Source organism: Calypte anna, chromosome 15 (genome assembly GCF_003957555.1).
Source record: "Calypte anna isolate BGI_N300 chromosome 15, bCalAnn1_v1.p, whole genome shotgun sequence".
Lineage (NCBI taxonomy): Eukaryota > Metazoa > Chordata > Aves > Apodiformes > Trochilidae > Calypte > Calypte anna.
This window is the reverse complement of record NC_044261.1, coordinates 3,347,726-3,366,430: the sequence shown is the minus strand read 5'-3', so window position 1 is coordinate 3,366,430 and position 18,705 is coordinate 3,347,726. Positions and strand designations below refer to the sequence as shown.

At 51.7% G+C, this 18,705-nt stretch overlaps 1 protein-coding gene across 17 annotated transcripts in view; it reads left to right on the top strand.

Moving 5' to 3' along the window:
• Positions 1–10,071, top strand: part of NCOR2 (nuclear receptor corepressor 2) — a 226,165-nt gene extending 216,094 nt beyond the window's left edge. For 12 of the 17 annotated variants that reach the window (XM_030460408.1, XM_030460405.1, XM_030460397.1 and 9 more), the window contains exons 42-47: positions 1,342–1,491; positions 1,808–1,953; positions 3,104–3,157; positions 5,769–5,996; positions 7,542–7,721; positions 7,839–10,071. In XM_030460408.1, the coding sequence (XP_030316268.1) occupies positions 1,342–1,491; positions 1,808–1,953; positions 3,104–3,157; positions 5,769–5,996; positions 7,542–7,721; positions 7,839–8,014 (934 nt within the window). In that variant the 3' untranslated portion in view covers positions 8,015–10,071. The remainder of the gene's footprint in view (positions 1–1,341; positions 1,492–1,807; positions 1,954–3,103; positions 3,158–5,768; positions 5,997–7,541; positions 7,722–7,838) is intronic. The other 5 variants (XM_030460406.1, XM_030460409.1, XM_030460404.1 and 2 more) reach the window with 3 other exon arrangements.
• Positions 10,072–18,705: the final 8,634 nt, after the last annotated feature.

Sequence of the window (18,705 nt, the reverse complement as noted above, 5' to 3'; positions counted from 1 at the left end):
AAGCTGGCATAGATGGGTTTCTCCCAACTCCCTGTGCCAATCTGAGCTCAGATATACTAGGGCTGCCCAGGGTGATCCAGGTGGGTGACCTTGGTTACCTGGTACCCTGACAGGGTGGTGTATAGAATGGGTTGGCATTTGGCATTGCTCAATTTATGTTCTTCAGCTCATGGCTCAAATGGGTGAGTGTAAAATCACCTTCTGATCTAGGCACATCCCCTCCAGTGATGCCTCTCTTGCCATTCCTATTGTTCTAGAGATGCTCTCCAGACCCCCCTTAGAGGCTGTGCACAATCCCCTTCCAGATGTGGCCAGTGCCACAGAATTATTTATATGGGAAGGAGCCTCTCCAGATCACCCAGAGCAACACTCTGCTCAAGCAAGTCAGCTGAACAGGTTGTCCAGGGCTATGGCCAGTTGGGTTTTCAGTGTCTTCACTGATGGAGACATAACACCTCTCTGGGCTACCTGTACCAGCATTAGAGCACATGGGATGGAATTTCATGTGTTTTGGTTTGTGCCATTGCCTCCTGTCCTGTCACTGTCCTCAGACCCTGGTAGGTCATGGTGCAGGTCTTATTGCTGTTGTATGGAATTAAAAAATAAGATGTGTGAAAATGGGCTCTGTCTTCCCACCCAAACACTGACAGAGACCCAGATGCATCCAGGAAAGAGTGGTGTCTCCAAACTAGTGGTTCCTTGCCAGTAAATATCATTATTATTCCCAGCCCTGCCTGGTCCTAGAATTGGCTTTGTAACAGGGGAGAGAGCCCAGCCCTGGCCACCCAGCCATGAAAGAAAAGTGGGGGGGAAAAGAAAAAACCACAGAAAGAACAAAGACACAAATTCCCAGAACTCGCTGTGAGGAATTCCTCACAGAGTTGAGCCTGGCTGTCTCCCAGGTCCTGGCCACAGGCAGGCACTGGGGGGCTGTGGCAGTCCTCTCCAGCATTGGATTCATTACCTGCAGATGCCAGGGAGAATTAAAAGCTGTGTCCCCAAAGTGGTCATGTCTCAGTCCTCCTAAGGGATTGTGTCCCTGCCAGCCAGGGACACGTGAGCTGAGCCAGCAAGTCCCTGCTGTGCGCAGCTGTATTTGGGGGGCTGCTGCTGGCCCGGTGCCTGCACATCTGGGCCAGGGCTGGGGTGCACAACAACACCCAAGCTGTGCTCTTCCCCAGCTTGCACTAAAAGTCTCGGCGAGCCCTCAGGACTGAGGAAGGTTTGGCTTTTTTTCCCTTGCTGTAGGAAAGCTATTTGAGTCCTTTTTCCCCCCCTCCCGACCCCAGGCTGCTGTGCGGGGACAGAGGATGTTGCAATAAAACGATTGCATCTCCGCAGGTCCCCCGAGCATAGCAAAGCTTCGGCCGGCAGCGGGACGGACAACTGCATCGAGCCGGTCTCTCCACCAGACGGCGTGGGAGAGTCGGAACACGCCAAGAACGCCACGTACCCGGTTCTGTACCGCGAGGGCGAGCAGATGGACCAGAGGTAACACCAAGGGGTAGGGGGTGTTCCCCCCATCCCCACGCTCGCCCTGGCCCAGGCTGCGTTTCTTGCAGTGTCCCATCCCAAGCTGCCCCATTTTGTTTGTAGGGTTTTTTCATTGTGGTAAATTTATGGTAGGGATATTTGGAGATTTTGGGTATCTTGGGAGCATCCTGGATGATCCTGAGGATTTGCACTGTCTCGCTAGTGTAAAGAGACTCTAGTCTACAGACTCCCTAGAGTAGTCTCTAAGTAGAGTCTAAGTAGGATTTTGTGAACTGGAAGTTGCAGTGGTTTCCAATGGTCTTTTGCTTTGCAGGATGGGATCCAAGTCCCCAGGAAACAACACTCAGCCTCCAGCTTTCTTCAGCAAGCTGACTGAGAGCAACTCTGCCATGGTGAAGTCCAAGAAACAGGAGATCATCAAGAAGCTCAGCACGACCAACAAAAATGAAACGGAGTACAGTAAGGACATGTGGGGAGGCAGATGTGGGTGGTGGGGGAGGAAAAAGCCTGGAGGACACATGAAGCAAAGATTTGGGAATGGGTGCTGCTGTGTCAAGGGCTGGGAGTTCCCAGCTAGTGCTCTGCATCATGCCATGGCTTTTTGGGAAGTTTGAGGTCCAAATGCATCCTGGTGCAACCAGTGGCTGGGTGAGTCAGGGGAGCTGATGGGAAGCTTCCCAGCCCCACATCTCCTTGCTCTGGGGCTGTCAATCCCACCTGCACCAGATAACCTCAGTAGGAAGGAAATAGTGAGCTGAGCTTGGAGGAGACTTAAGAGAACTGATATTTTAATGAATGGCCCCCTGAACTGAATCCTTCCTCCTCGAGATCCATCTCCCCCCAGTACTACTTTAAGCCCTGCATCAATACTGGTGCAGCTCTGTAAAACTACCCAGGCTGGCTTATATTAGAAATTCCACCCATTCATCCATTAACCACTAATAGAGTAGATAGGATCATAATTTAATTTAGCTCAGCATTATACAGTCAATACTAATTCAATTTGAATCCATCTTACAACAGCTGCATCGGATAAGAGGGACCGAGCTGTCTCGTCTCCTGGATGATGTTGCCATGAGCCAACAATGTTGTTATGGCCCTTTGGGGACATGTGGCTGAACCCCATGACCTTCCACACTTTCCTTATCAAGGGAAAACATATAGAAATAGGAAACACCTCTCATTTGATGAGAATTTCTGTTATTCTAAGGAAAATTATATCCAAGTCAAACAGCTCAGCTAAGAGGGAAAATATTGATTTAACGTTTCTCCTCCTCCTCGCCTTCTCCACTGCCCAGACCTGCTCCCTGGATATGGGGATTTGAGCCTTTGGAAATCCCATAGGCAAGAGAGAGGGCTTATCTTCATGGAGCTTGTGATCTGAAGAGCTGGAGGGTGGGAGGGAGGCCAGCACTGATTATGAAGACATAACCCTGGCTGTGGTTGCCCCAAAGAAAATTATTCCTGGTCCCAGCCAGTACCCGCAGACCCACCCCAGTGTCAGCCTGGGTGCTGTGATGGGAACACTGGGATCTCATGGCAGGTCCCTCCCTACCACCAGCTGCACGTGCTGCTCTCCACACTGAAGAGCTTCTTTGTTTTTCTCCAGATGTTGGGCAGCCTGGGACAGAGATTTTCAATATGCCGGCGATTACCGGAGCAGGTAACTCCCCTCTACCTGTCTTGTACCTTACTCCCTCCAGGTCTCTCAGCCATGGAGAGCAGGAGACTCAGGAGATTAAGCATCTCCTTTTTTTCCAAGCATTACAGTTCTTAGGAGGCTGGAGCCTCAGGACACACTGTAACTCCCTGCTCTTGGGTTGGAGACAGCACAGTGTAATTCCTGAGAAAGCCTGGCAGAGTTTGAGGAGAGGCTAAAAGCCAAGCAGGGGTTGGTCATCTGGTACCAACAGGGGGTTAAATTGTATAGAAAGGTGGATTCACACTTGGGAGAGCTCACCCTGCTCTTGATGTGGGACCTTGTGGTCACCCACAGATGGTCTGAAGGGCAGTGGTGAAAGGGAAGGTGAGGGTGGGAAGCAGGATCTGTGCCAGCATGGGCTGGACAGGCTGCGGAGCCCAGCTGAGAAAGAAAAGTGGGGTGAGAACAACACCCTGCAGCCTTCAGTGGTGAGTGTTGGGCAAACCAGCCATGGCTGAGGACAAGAGGTGTTATCCTGGAGCTGGAGTGGTGCTCAGGCACGGGGGTGCTGGCAGCATATGCTCAGTCCTCCAGGTGCTTAAAGCATGAATTGACTCCAGTTCCTCAAGAGCTGGGGGTTAGCTGGTGGTGGCCAGTGGTGGCCATGGTGGTGTGAGTGGTGCCATGCAGAGGGCTTTGTGGGCAGGAGGGCTTGGACTTGTGGTGCTGTGCAAGAGCTGGGAGCTCCTGGCAGATGGGAGAAGCAGTTTTGGTGGTATCTGGGTGCTGCTGTGGAGGCCAGGCTGCAGGTGGCCACGGTGGGCTTCAGCGAGTCCCTGGCCCTAACCAGCATTAACCTGCCGGGCTGCCTAATCAGGGGTCTGCTGGCTAACACCTGGGACCATGCCCCAGCCCAGAAAGAGCTGTCAGGGAGAAAGGGTTCTGGGGAGGGCTCACAGGGTCCCCCAGACACTCACGGAGATGTATTTGCCATGCTGAGCCTGAGGACTACCATAAAGGAGCTGAAATGGAGATTTCAGAGCTTCCCCAAGGGTACTGACTGCACCCTCCCAGCCCCGCTGTGCCCACAGCTTTCAGCCCAGCTGGGGAAGGAGGAGCAGGAGCAGCTTAAGGAAGGGTTTTTGGCAAAGAGGTGGGGATGAAGAAAGCCCTGTGGATCTGGACAGCCAGTGTGGGCTTCTCTGGTGTGGGACAGACCTGAGGGAGAAGGGATGGTGTGAAGGCTCTTGAGCTGTAGCCACCTGCTGCAGCAGTGTATGGGTGTGCAAGCAAAGGAATGAAATGAACCCCTACTGAGGAATATTAATTCATACTTAATTATTAATGCTTTTCTACAGCATTAACACCATCAGGTTGTTAGTTTTAAGCAGGACAAAGGGCCTTGCCACAACCAAGGAAAAATTTTTGGGGGTGGGGGGGTGAGGCCCAATTTCTTGAGCATCACTTGGTGAGAGCTGCTCCTGCAGTGCTGGAGGGAGGAGTAAAAGGCAGCACAGGGGATTGAGGAGGGGACTGAGAGGGACAGGAGGAGAAGTGATCCCAGGATCCATCCCTTTCAGAGTAGGGGGGCAGCGATCCCAGCACAAGCACCCCTGGGATGGGGCATATTGGGGAGGGGGCTGCTGGTGGGGCTTCCCCCCCCGCCAGCCTGCTGTTTTTGTGTCTATTTTGCCCTTGCTTGTTCCCTGTAACCGCCGCGTTGGGAATGACGGTGGCGTGGCTGAGCCCTCTGGTCCCTGTGCAGTGCTGCACCATAACTGCATGGCTTGAGACTCACACCCACCCGGACACACCGCTGCGCCTCTGCATCCTGTCCCCTGGCCACGGCTCAGCCCAGGAGGGGACCCTGGTCCACAGCAGGCACCCAGCCCTTTGGGGAGGAAGGGATTGGGCTGGGATGATGGGCTGGGGCTTGCAGAGAGCATGAGGAGGGACAGAAGGACTCTCCCCTGTCCTCTGCGTATCCCAGCTCTGTGCAGACAGAGTTCCCGGCTCCATCTGAGGTCAGCCTGTGTTTGCTGCTTCTCGTGCCAAAGCCAAATCCAGGCACCTCTTTCCAATCAAGTGTTTTTGCGGGGTGTCCCCTCTTCCTTCCCTGACTTTTCCTCCATGGGAAACTGCCCTGGCCTCCTAATTCTCGGCACACCGACTTCTGATCTGTGTGTGTCCATCCATCCATTCATACGCATCCAGGTGACTTCTGTCCCCATGCCAAGCCTGGCACGTCCCCCACTTCTTGCAGTCACTCCCCAGGGCTCAGCAACAACAACCCCTTCCCTGCCATCCTCCAAGCCCTTGGCCCCAGGGAGCCCTGCCTGCCTGCAGCACTCCAGAAACCCAAACCCCCGGCGTAAGTCCCATCCCACCACCAGCCCCCACCAAGCCCTTGGGTGAGATGGAGCGGGGAGGAGGACGGGTGCATCGCAGCGCTTTAAAGAACAAGATGACAAAGTTTGTTGCTTTGCGAGAATGTGCTGACTGTTTGTTTCTTCCCTTCTCCCTTGTCTCCTTTCTCCCCTTTTCCCGTTCCCCCTTCCCCCCCCATCTTTCTTTTTATTTGGCTCCCCCCCATCTCCCAACCCCTTTCTCCTCCCTCTCCCGTATCTCCCAGGGCTAATCAGTTGTAGGAGCCAGTCGGTCCAAGAGAATTCCAGTACCAACATGGGGTTGGAGGCAATAATTAGGAAAGCCCTAATGGGTAAATATGACGAGCAGTGGGAAGAGCGCTCACCTCTCAGTGCCAATGCTTTTAACTCTCTGAATGCCAGTGCAAGCCTGCCCGCTGCTATGCCCATAACTCCTGCTGATGGACGAAACGAGGACGTGCGCTCCTTGCCAGGTCTGCAGCCCTCTCCACCTTTGCTCTCTCTGTTATTAATTCTCAGCCTTTGTATTTCCCCTTTGGTGGGTGGATTTATTCCCCACTCTCCCCCCCCCCCGTTTTTGTTCATTTTGGTTTTCTTTTCTCTCCCTCCCTCCTCCAGCTTCGAGCTTTGTGAATCCGCTGATTAATCCTGGTCTTGTTTGATGTTAATTCAATAGTCTTGGAAGGTGCTGTTGCTTTCTCTAAACCACTGACTGCTCCTTTCCCTGATTGTTGGTTTTTAATATCTCCTTTTCTATTTTTTTTCTTTTAATTTTTTTTTCTTTACACCATGGAAAGGTTTTTTGGGGGGAGCGGGAAACCCACACCCCAAAAAATGAAGCTGTAAACTTCTTAAGTAGTCATCCCAAACTGTCCATAAACCAGGGGTGGGATTACTGCTTCCAAAATAAGGGAAGGAGCTGAGAGGGGCTCGGGGGTGGACACGTGGCAGGGCTAGCAGGGATGAAGATGGTAGAAGTGGGGGATGAGTTCAGAAAGCAGAGCTGGGGACGAGCTGCCCGGTGGGCAGAGCTGGCTGGGCACCATGGCAGGGTCTGCCCAGCTTTGGGGGAAGTTTAAGCAGAGCCCCAAAGGGTTGTTCTGCAAATCTCCAGGTGAGAAAGAAAGGAGAGGGACCGGGGACAGATGGGGCAGAGCATTTGTTCCCCTCACACCCACAAAGGGCAGATTGCCCTGCACAGAGCCCAGCAGCCAGGGACTCACCCTTGGCAATCAGGGCACAGATCCCCAAAGCTGAGGAGCAGGGTCCTGGGCACAGACACACCTTCCTTTGGGCCAGCTTGGAGCAGATGCTCTTTAACTTGTTGCAGAAAAGCTTTTCTGGCTCCTGCATGAAACCAGCAGCTTCTTTCAGCCACGTTTCCCAACGCCTGGTGCAGGCTGCCCTGGCAGGCAGGGTGGTATGCAGTGCCCATCCATCTTTTCCCCCTTTGGGAGCTCCCCCCATTTAGCTGGGCCAGCCTACCCAGCAGAGGTTCTTTTTGGCTTTAAATCTTTTAAAAACTGGCTAAACATCACCACCAAAAACAGAATTTTGCTGTAAAACACAATGATGCTCCTGGCCATGCAGACCATGGGAACAGGGTATGTGCTCAGGGCTCCAGCACCTACGGAGTTCCTGGGGGGTCCCTGTGGCACATGGAGTCTCTTGACCCATGTTTGTGGGCTGAGCCACCAGCCAGCTCAGGAGCAATCCCTGTGGAGAAACAGCCTGGCCAAAGCTCGGTGGCTGCTCCTGCCTCAGATCTGCTCCATGGGATGGTTGGTAGCACCAACCCACAGGGCAGCGAGCAGCCCAGGAGGGGACAGAAACCTCCTGGAGCCACCACTGCTGAGGGTTCACCCCATCGCCCTTCGGCCCCAGGGCTGAGCTTCTCTCCTGCCACCAGCCGTTTTTTTTGCAAGCTCTCGAAAGGAAACAGCCGTGTGACCCACACCCCCCTCCCCAAAACCCCATCACCAGGAGCCAGGTTGACGAGCAGATGCTTCTCGTTGCAGGAGGAGGGGGGAAGCCAAAGATCGCTGCCAGGCCCAACAGCCGCAAGGCCAAATCCCCAGCGCCGGGGCTGCCCTCAGGTGAGCGGCCGCCCTCCGTCTCCTCAGTGCACTCAGAAGGGGACTGCAACCGGCGGACACCCCTCACCAACCGCGTCTGGGAGGACAGGCCCTCATCCGCAGGTAGGGCTCGGGAAGGGCATGAGAGGTGTCCCCAAAAAGCGGCCGTGTCACCCCCTCGGGTTTGGGGGGGACAACACGGCCTCTTGACTCTCCCCTCGCTCCCTCCTTCCTGCACAGGTTCGACGCCGTTCCCCTACAACCCGCTGACCATGCGGCTGCCCAGCGGGGTGGTGACCGCCGCCCCCACTACCCCCCTGCCGCAGGGGACCCCCGGCAGCCAGCACCACGCCTGGGACGAGGAGCCCAAGCCCCTGCTCTGCTCCCAGTACGAAACCCTTTCAGACAGTGAATGAAGAGAGACGGGGGCAGGGAGACGGCGACCAAACCCAGGGCACGGGGAGCGAGCGGGACACGGGGGGCGAGCGCCCACCGCCCCGGCCCCGCCGGCTCTCAGGAGGGCAGACACAGGAGCAGAGTGATTTGATTTTTTCCTTTTTTTTTTTTTTTCTTTTTTTAAATACCCTTCCCCACCCAACCAGCCAATTTGAGGGGATGTTGTTGTTTTGTTGTTTGTTTTTTTTCTTCTTTTTATTATGATCTGTTTGTTTGTTTTACTTTCTCAACATCTGGAAATTTCTGCATCCTCTTCTGGTCTGAAAAAAAAAAGAAAAGAAAAAAAAAAGAAAAAAGCCTTAACAAGACAAAACCCGTGGAATCCATCTTGGATCGTGGCAGCCTTGGTGGGTGGTGACCCCTCTGAGTGGCCGTGTCCCGAGGGATGTGCACTTGAACGCTCTGCTGGAGTCGAGTGAGGGGCTGTGGGATGCTCTCCCCACCTGGGGCTGTGCTGCAGAACCTTTGTGTGGGTTAAAGAAAAGAAAAACCAAGATTTGTTTAATAAGTGACACAGGAGGGAACGCCCTGGTTTGGTGCCACCCCTGGCTGACCTGGCAGCCCGTCGGTCCCACGTCGAGAGACAGATCAGCCCCAGAGTGGTCTCAAGATGCTTGAGATGTGGCTGGGATGAGTGGGCAGGGGAGGGGATGAAGAGTTCTTTCTTCAAAACACACAAAAAAAAAGTCCTGGTCCCTTTGGTGGAAGCCGTAGCGGGCAGGGATGTCCCTGGGCTGGCGGGCGCTGCCCCGGGGAGGCTCGGTTGCTTTAAGTGCATTGTTTTCTGAATGGTGAGAAAAGGCAATTGTAAATTGTATTGGTCTACAGGGTATATTTTTGATACCTTCAGTGAATTATGTCAATATTTTACGCAAGGAAGGACTTAAACAAAACACAGTATTACGTGTTGTAAAAGAGGTTCTGTTCTTACACGCAGGCTTTGATGAGTTTGTCCATTGTATGGAAGGGTTTTAAGAAGAAAAAAAAAAAAAGAAGATAACAGTGATCCATCAGAGTTATCTGTAAGTCAGGAGAATGTATGAACTTAGTTACAAAAAAAAAAAAAAAAAAATCTTGCCATGGTTGCAGGGCCCCCCCCAGTTCCACACACCCTTGCTGAGTCAGCAGAAATAGTTTGCTGGTTGTAGATGTTGATTCTCTGGAGACCCCCCCCCCGAGCTGGCCGGGTGCTGGGGGCAGTGGGCAGGAGGCTGGCGTGGCAGGGAGTTCACAGGAAACTTTAAAAAAAAAAAAAAAAAAAAAAAAAAAAAGGAGAAAAAGGAAAAAAAAAAGTTTTTATTGTATTTTTGTGATACACACGAATGCTCTACTTTACATTATGTTTTTCATTCCATGATGTTGGCTCATATCTGCAGTTACATGGTTAAAGAACAAAATATTAGACTTTTTTTTTTCGTTCACTTCTGCTTTCTCGCTCTGGGGAGGGGGTGGGGGGGGAATGGCAAAAAAAAAGAAACAAACAAACAAAACCAACAAAAAAAATGTATTAAATGCTTTGCATTCTATACGCTAGAGGAACCAGGAGCATGGCACAGACTTTCTGCCTCTCTGCTGCTGGGTGGGCAGCCAGCACCCAACGCGTGGGCCCGGCGGCCGACACCTTCCCCATGGATCTTTCTTTTCCCCCTGCAACGTTCCCAGGTTGATTCTGATTTCAAAGCAAGAGAATGATGGTGTTTGTTGTTTGTTTGGGGTTTGGTTTATTTTTTTTTTCTTTTGGTTGTTTGGTTTGTTTTTTTTTTCCTGTTTGTTTTGGGTTTTTTTTTTTTACAATGTACAGGTTTTTAATGTTCATGGATGTTGGTGTCTTTTCTGTTGTGCTTTTTTTTTTTTTTTTTAAAGAAAAAGAAAAAAGCCAAGACAATGCACAAGCGATGTGGAAGTCTTTCCGTTCCCAAGTTATTGCTGCTGGTGTCTCTGTGGCTCTGAGATGTAAAAACTTAACAGAGCTGATGTCTGGGCATAACGTTATTAAAGTGTTGCAGATTTTGCTGGGAAAAAAAAAAAAAAATCCAAATCTGACCCATCTTCAAAGCTGCCTCCTTGACCTTTTCAGACAAAAAAGTAGCCAAAAAAAAAAAACCAAAACAAAAAAACAACACAAGAAAGAATAAAGTTCCCACTTGGCACAGTAGCAATACTGTGTGCTGCTTTGGTGTCTCCAGGAGTCCTGAAGGTGCCTGTTGCTGGTGGAAGGTGGCTGTGGGGATCACATCCTGAGCCATGCAGGGCCTGGGTGTGGGTTGAGATGTGGAAAAAGTGAGAGAAGCTGCAGAGAGGGGTGAGAGCAGCACCTGAACTGAGCTGCTGCCCTCGGGGTGAGCACATCCATCCTTGCCACACATGGTGCTGGCTCTCCAGTGGTACCCACAGCCCTGCGGAGTGCTGGGGATGGAGGCACCGGGGTGGCCTTGCGTTCCTCACCATGTGGGTGTCATCCCATGCTGACTCCTGAGCATGGACCAGTGTTGGGACATCAGGAAGGGCTGTGGACTCCTTGCAGTTTTGGTTGCAGTAGGTTTGGGTTTTCCTCTCCATTAACTCCAGCAGCATTCCCCTGTACTGTAGCCAGCACCTGAAACTGGAGAGTTTGTCTCCCCCTTTGGTGCTAATCCCATGTTTCTCCTTGGCTCTCTTTTCCACCACATCTTTCGTGTGGGGGCTGAGGGGCTGGCCAGGAGCCTTGAAGCACCACTGATGCCCAGAGCTGTGATGTGAGGGTGTCAAAGGAGCTTTCAGATGTTTGCAAGGTTATTTCAGTCCTTTGGAGCTCTGTGGCTTAGTGCTGATGGATGGATGGATGGATGGATGGATGGATGGATGGATGGATGGATGGAGTGGCCCCCCCATTCCCCTCCTCACAGGTGGGCTGAGGGAATGTGCTTTTGGCCAAGGAGGAGCTGCTGCTCCTAGAGATTTTAGATGTTCCCCTGTTCCTGCCCCACTTTGACCCTCACTCCATCCCCCAGCCAGGGACTGAGGTGTCCCCAAGCACCCCAAAACCTCAGAGCAGGCTCCACCCAGCACCTCCTTGCACTGCTGCCTGTGGTTGTGCAACCCAGGAGAAAGTCAGGTTAAAATATTAAAAAGAATTAAACACAACCCAAGTTTAAAGTCAACGTTCACCAGTTTTGTAACTTGTAGAAACATGAATTACTGTCCCAGGGGGGGAATCTCTATCTTTTGTACAACCAACCTGTGCACAGATGGTTTGAAGTGAGTTGTGTGATAGTGGGGCTGGGCTGAGAAACTTCCAGGTGTAAATATTTCTGCAGCTTGCTCTAAGGGATGGGTTTCTTCTACTAAAGGTGAAGGGGTTTGTTCATTGTTACCTTGCTCGGTGTGCCCACCAGCAAGCAGGGTGGGCAGCAGTGTCCAAAGACTGCCTGCCTGGGTATATAATTTAAAAGCAGAGAAACCAAACCCCACACCCACAAAAGGAAAAAAAGAAGGGGTGAGGGACAGGGGGAAAGCTTTTTTGGCAGCAAAATCCAGCTCTGTCCTGCCTGTTTGTGTGCATGAGGCACATAAAACCCCTTTGAACTCTCCTGGAACAGCTTCTTGCAGCTCTTTGGGTGCTTTGAGCCTGGGGAGCAGAGAGAGGTGCCCAGGGACTGTGGTCACCAAGGGATGCTGGAGGAAAGCTCCTCTGTGCTGTGTGCCTGCTTTGTCCAAGGGATGTCCAGAAGGTTCTTGTCCCTGTGCTGCTGAAGGTTGGCTCTGAATCCTCTCTGGATCACCCAGACACCATCTGAAATCCAGGTATGTGCCCACACCAACCAAACCTGCCACCTCCAGGCTCAGCAAAATCCACGAGGTAGGTACCTGCTGGCTCTTCAAGATCTCTGAGCCCAGAGATTTTGTTGAAATCCTTCTTGGAAAGGCTTTTTCTGCTCTGAAGGCAATTAAAGTTAATAAGTAGTACAAACAGAAGCCAAGCTGCTTCAGCCTCTCACATCAGGGTTTAAACACTGACAAGGGCTGACAGCAGTAGCCCTGGTCAATAATTGATGCTGGTGGTGGAGAAAGAAGGTGGGAAACTCTAAACTCAAGGCCAACACTTATGATTTAATGACGGAAAACTTAAGTCTGTTTGAAAAGCTTTTGCAGAAGGAGATGAAAATGAAATGGGACAAAAGCAGATGGCTTCAAAAACCAGCAGTGAAAAAAGAAGTGTCAGCCTCACCCACGTTTTGAGTTGGTGGCAGACAGGGGGTTCTGAAGGGGAGAGGCAAAACCAAGATGGGTTTTTTTGGTGTCTTTGCCCTGGGCAGAGGCCACGAGAAGGCACAGGAGCATTGTGACCTTCTCCTGGTGATGAATGGGTCTTTAGTTAGGATTATGAGGAATTCCTTTTTTTCTTTTGGAAAGAATTAAAGCAAGGGGAAGATTTTTTCAGCTAGTTAGCTAATTAACAGGCTGAGTTAAATGAAAGGAAGGAAAGGGCATGAGGCCAGGGCTGTCCTTGCTGCACCAGCCAGGTCTCTGCCTTGGGCTGTGGCATCATCCAGACCTGTGCCCTGTGGGTGCTGGGGAGGGAGAGGGATGCAGGAGTGGCACCCAGGCATGACCAGGGTGGAAGTAAAATAAAAAAGCTACAAAACACACTAGAATAGGAACCTCTGTGGGGATGGCACCCAGCTCTGTGCCTTCTGCAGCTCCCAGGGGCTCTTCAGTCAGCAGCTGAATGGGCCAGAGGTGCCTTTGGCCAGAAAGCTGGAAACTGTTCCTGGGCTCCTGACAGCAGGAAGCATTTTACACTGTCCTGACAACTGCAATCCAAAGAGCCATTCATCAGCTCTTGTGATTTGCCATGAAATTATATATGCTCTCTGATAATGATGCAGAGGGTTAAAGAGCTGATCTTGGCAGGAGATGAGATGTTTTAGGCTGGCGAGTAGCTTGGAAGGAAAATAGAGCAGGTTTTGATGGGATCTTGGTGCCTGGATCTTATCAGAGCTGGGACACTGAAGGGTGTTAGCTGGGGCCAGGGGGGTTTGGGCTGGTTGAGCTCTACCCAGTTTGTGTGCCCCTTCTGGGAAGAGTTGTGTTCCTAAGGAACTTGAGAAGGAGAATCAGTGTGTGTGGGGAGTGGAGTGTTGGGTAAGAGCTGAATTAATTGTCATGTTTATTTATTCTCTCATTTTTTGCCTCCTGTAATTACTGAAATGAGCATTTGTCAGGACTCCAGGCAGCAGAGAGGTGATAAATCACTCTCCACCAAAGGGAGGTTGGAGCAGTTGTGTCTGAGCGAGCTGAGATTGGTGTTGGCTTTAATGAAGTGCAAGTGGTGTCAGAGGGGCTGGTGCACAAACAAGAAAACAGACAAAAATAATAACAATAATAATAATAACAACCCCAAAAGCAGTTTTGCAGAAATGCTCCTGGAATAAAAACCCTGGCTGCACAATTCTCCAGCCTGGAGCTGCAGTGGCTGAGGAGGAATCACCTCAGAGGGATGGGGTCTGGACAGGGAAAGCCTCAGGATGCTGCAGGTCTCTTCCCATGGTGACACCAGAGAGTCCAAAAATGCTGCTGTGTAATTCAGGAGGACACAAAAATAACCTGGGGATCTATTTTGCCAGCTACATGGCAGAGGGGAACCTTGGTCCCCAGTCATTCCCAGTCTGTGTTTTGGAAGAGGCCAGTGTGTTTCCCTGCCTTGGGAATAATCCAAATGTCTCTCCCTCTAAATGCATGTAACTTGATGAAGGGTCAGGGTGTTGGGAATGGTGGTACTCTCCATCTGGAGAGCTCTCTGCTTTGAAGTCAGCTGCTGTTTTAAGCTCTGCAGGGCACTCTTGCTTGGAAAAAAAAAAGGCAGCAGTTGTCAGTGAAGATTGATCTTGGTCCAGGAATTTTTGCTGCCCCCCGACTTCTTTTCATATTTCTTATCCACTTGCAGTCTGTTGGATGGGATGTTCAGCTCAAAGAAAACTCTGCTGTAGTATTTGCAGAGGCGATTCCAGGGGACAGGCAGCACCGCTGGCACTGACTGTGAGGTCCAGCCATGCTAAGGGTGATTTATTGGGAAGTGTCATTAATAACTGCCATGGCAGCCCCCAGTACTCCTAAGAAGAGGCTGAGGAAACTCATGGAGGTGTCTGCATGCAGCCCTGGCCAAGCCAAGCAAACCCAATTGCTGTGCAGGTTGCAGATCAGTGTTGGCAGCAATCCCTGTGCCTGCAGGTCAGGGACATCTCTGAGGGCTGCTGGGGACACTGCTCCAGCCCCTGGTGGCACAGAGGAGCAAAAGGCAGAGCAATAATGTCCAGAAGTTGCTCTCAAAGACACATCCTCATTTAAGGTGTTCCTCAAACTCTTCTCAGAGCAGCTGTCAGCAGCTGAGCTGGGATGGACCCTGGAACAGCTCTGCTGAGACATGGCCTCTGATAAGGTTTGGGCTCCATTGGCTTGGGGTGTTTGCAGAAGGCCAGAGTGTAGATACTCAATCCTGATCAGGCTCTGCCTGAGATCCAGGAGTATTTTCTGCTGCTGCTGTTTCATCCTGAACCCTTTCCAGAAAGCGAAGCTGTTGCCAGAGGTCAGACAGGAGGAGCCCGGTCGGTGCGTGCCTGGAGATGGGTGCCAGGTCTGGATCTGCATTCCAGTTGGACTGAAGCAGAGCTTTTCCCCATGGGGTTGTTAATCCTGGGCCTTGGCTTGGAGCCACCTCCAGTGTTGGTGTTTTTGGAACCAAAAAAGAGCACCATGCTGCTCGAGGGAAGAAGAAATCCTAAGGCTCCAAAGCTGTACCCCGACAAAAAGTCACAACCAGTTCAAATGGCGCTGGCTCCTTAGAAGTGAAACCCATCTCCCTTCACCCCACTGGGCCTGTTTTTAAGATAGCAGGTTAAATTCAGCCACCAGGAGCTGTCAGAGCACCCTGCTCCCCATCAGACCAGCACCAAGCCCTGAGCTGGAGCTGCCTCCTCCATCCCCCGGTGAAGGAGAAACCAAGCAGTGGAGGTTGGAAACCAAATAGCAGAGGTTGCTCTTGGGTCTCTTAGTGGGGGAGGGCAGCTTTTTTTTATTAGGTCCAGATGTTGCTTTCTGCCCTGGGCCATGCTGGGAAGTAAAGCAAAGTGTGTTAATGTTGGCTGGAAGAGCCTGGTTAGGAACAGGCTGGAAGGAAGGAGGGTTGGAGGGTTTCTCCTGCACCCCTGTTCTCTGGGGACCTGGGGGAGATGGGCCAACACAGGAGGCACAGGCATGGGTGAGGGATCTACCTGCTGCTGAGCAGCATCTTGGCCCTCCAAAAATCCCAACAGAGAGCATGGCTTTCCCCAGTCACCTGCTTCTCCAGGGCTCTTGGGTCCCTGTGTTACCTGCTGGTGGCCATTGTCCCCAGGCTGATGGCACCCACAGGTGAGTGCTCCCCACCTCTGAGCTGGCAGGTCCCTTCTGCACTGATTTCTTGTTGGGTTTTATATCAAGATGTGGAGATGGAGGACTCAGTGAGGGGCAAGGCTGCTTTCCAGATGTTCTTTTTCACCATTAGGCATTGTTTAAAAATATATGTGCTGCTTTTTTTATTATTATTATTATTTTTCTCTCCTTTTTTGAGTGCACACAGAGGAGAGACCTCTGGAGGGGTAAGCATCAGGGGAGGGCTGGGCAGGGGAAGGCAGCAGGACCTTCTCCCAGAGCAGTTGCTGCTCTTCAAAGGAAGCTTTTCCAGAAGGTGCTGAGCTGGGCACAGCACCACAGCTGGATTATGGAGCTGGGCTCTGATGGGTCCCCGTGATCCTGTGCCAAGCCTGGAGGCCTTCAGAACACGTGGCTCATTAACAGAGTTTCAGCTATGGCTGAGGCACACACAGAGGCCTGGGGCTGCCAAAATGTTTACAAGTCCTGCAGGGCTCTGAAAGGGCCCAGGTTGCAAAGGGCAGACCCAGAGGCAGAGCAGTGCAAAGAACCCTGAGCCCCAAGTCCTGCTCCACCATCCCCTGTCCCCTTCCACCTTCACTTCACTCAGCCTGGAGCTCCATGGATGCTCAACTCCCTTCCCAGACTCCAGAGGGATCCGAGTGGCTCTGGGTGCCACCTCCTCTGCTGCAATCTCTATTCCAGGGTGAAGCCAGTGCTCACCCAGTCATGGATACTCTAACAGGGCTGAGCTGCTGCCATCCCAAAACTCTGGACTCATGTAACTCTTTTAATTGGAAAATACCTTTAAGATCATCAAGTCCAACCATTAACCTCATGCTTCCAGGTCCAGTGCTAACCCATGGCCCTCAGCACCACAGCTCCATGGCTTTTAAGCACCTCCAGGGGCAGCTGCTGGACCTGAAGCTCTGACACCAGCTCTACACCTCCAAGTTGTCCTTCTGGGCCACAACAGGTAGGTAGGTCCCTAACACAGCCATGGGCAGCATCTCCCAGCCAGGCTCTGGGCATGCCTGGGTTTAAATCCATCCCTGGTGTCAGGCAGCCAAGTCCTTCAGCAGCCAAAATCGAAGTCCTGGAAGTGCAGGCACTAGAAGGAAAAAAAACCCCAAACCTTTCGGAAGCACAGCAAAACCCCATCTGTGGGTGGAAGTGGTCAGAAGAAGAATACAAAGGCTTTTATTTCCTGAGGCATTTGTCAGCAAGACAAATGTGAGGGATTTTTTTTTTAAATTTGCTGCATTTCTCCTAGCTGACCTCCCCCATAAATGCCAAATGGATTCTAAGTAGCATCCAGCAGGGTGTTGGGATGGAGCCTCTGCAGCCCAGCACTCAAGGACTCAGAAGGAATGAATTGGAGCAGTTTGTTGTCAGTAAGTAGGGCAGATTTAAAGGAAAGGGGCACATTTCAACACTGCATCCAGAACTAGTTTATTGCTGGCACCTTCCCCTCTTGCCTTTATTACTTATGTTGAAAATGATAAATGGGGGATTGATGGTTCTAGCTGGCTCATGAATAATCAGGTTATTTCACTGCAAAGCCCTCGGGGGAAGGTAATGTCTCTACAATCCTCCATCAAAGAGTTTGCACTCATCTGTGCTGCTCATTCCTCCTCTGCTGTGCCCATGGGGTGTCCCTGCACCCTCCCCCTGTCACCCACCACATCCCCACTGCCCATGCAGGTTCCCTGCAGCCCCTTGGCCACACTGGGGATGTTGGGAGCTGTTTGGGTCTCCAAAGCAGGAGGTGATGGGCATCTCAGGTGGCTGCATGGCTGGGGTGGCATCCAGGTGACCTGCAGAGAGGGCACTGACTGCAGCAGTGGGTTCAGATCCCATTTGTGCTTCAAGGAGCTGCAGGTCACCAATGGTCTCAGGATTTGCTTGTGAGACAGGAGGAGCCCTGGGGAGATGAGCTGGATGTTTATTTATGTAGACATCTCTGATCACCCGGTTCAGAACAGGCTCAGGAAGGGAATCTGGAGGTGGTTAGCTGGAGAGGAGGGTATTTTTATGCTAGAAATGTGCTGTCTGCCTGTTTGCAGAGTAGAAAGGATATGATGAGAATCAGAGGCTTGGCAGGATGAGCATTTTCACCCTTTTAGATGTGAACTCCCTGTCTGCCTTGGGCTCCAAGATGTGGAATTGTTTGGATGCACTATCACTATTAGAAGCAAAAAAGAGAGCTTATAAAACTCCCTCTTTACACCCCCCCCCCAAAAAAAAAAGCAATGCCAGGACCCTCAGTCCTACCCCTGAACAAGCCATTCCTACACTGATTTCCCACTGTGTCCAGGCACCTTGGCAGAAAAAGGGGACTTAGAGCTTCAGCAGCAGCCACGCAGCCCTGGGACAGGTTTTGCTCCTCCCCTGGGTGAGCAGATCAGGGGATTTAAAAAACAGGCAGGAGGGTGATGGGGAGGGTGTCGTTAGCATGATGGCCAAGCCACATCCCTTCTGGGCCACCAGGCACCCACAGAGGCTCCATCTGTGGTGGGAATTGCTTATCCCAGTAATGGGTGGAAAATCAGCAAAATTGTGTCAGGAGGGCTGAGCAGGCTGGGAGTGCAGAGCAGGGGAGTCACCATCCATCCCATCACCAGACCAAGCCCCCAGAAACCCATGCAGCCAACCTGAGGGATCAATTCCTGAAGCCAAGGTGCCCCCTGAGGCACTGAACCTGCATCACTGGACAAGAAGAGGTTGCAGAGCCACATCCAAAGCACCTCAGGTGGGTTCAGGCATCCTGGGATGCAGCTCTGGGATGTAGGTTTGGAGCCACAAGGTCAGCAGCTCTGTGCACAGAGGTACCTCAGGGCATCTCTGCTGTGACAGATTCCCACATCACATCTTCTCTCCACAGAGGTGGCCTAAGTGTCACATCAGTGTCATGTGCCAGAGGACACGAAGTTCATGTGAGTGGCTGGGACATGCATCACTCCAGGCATGCTGCTGGTGGCTTGTGACATGTTTTTTGAGGATTGTGACACAGCTTTCCTACTGCTTGACATTGCCCAGATCTTCCAAAGACAATTCTGCAAGTCCAGACTGTGACATTGCTACCTGCTGAGCATAAAGAGCAGAGAACAAGCCCAAGGTCTTCTTGCATGAGGTTATTTGAAGCTGATGGTTTGGGGGAAATCTTCACTGCTCCGGTGTCAGGTAAGGTTCTTTCTCTGGCAAATCCCTCCCCTCTTTGTTAACTGTACATAGCAGTGGAATGAAAGTGGATAAAGGCATC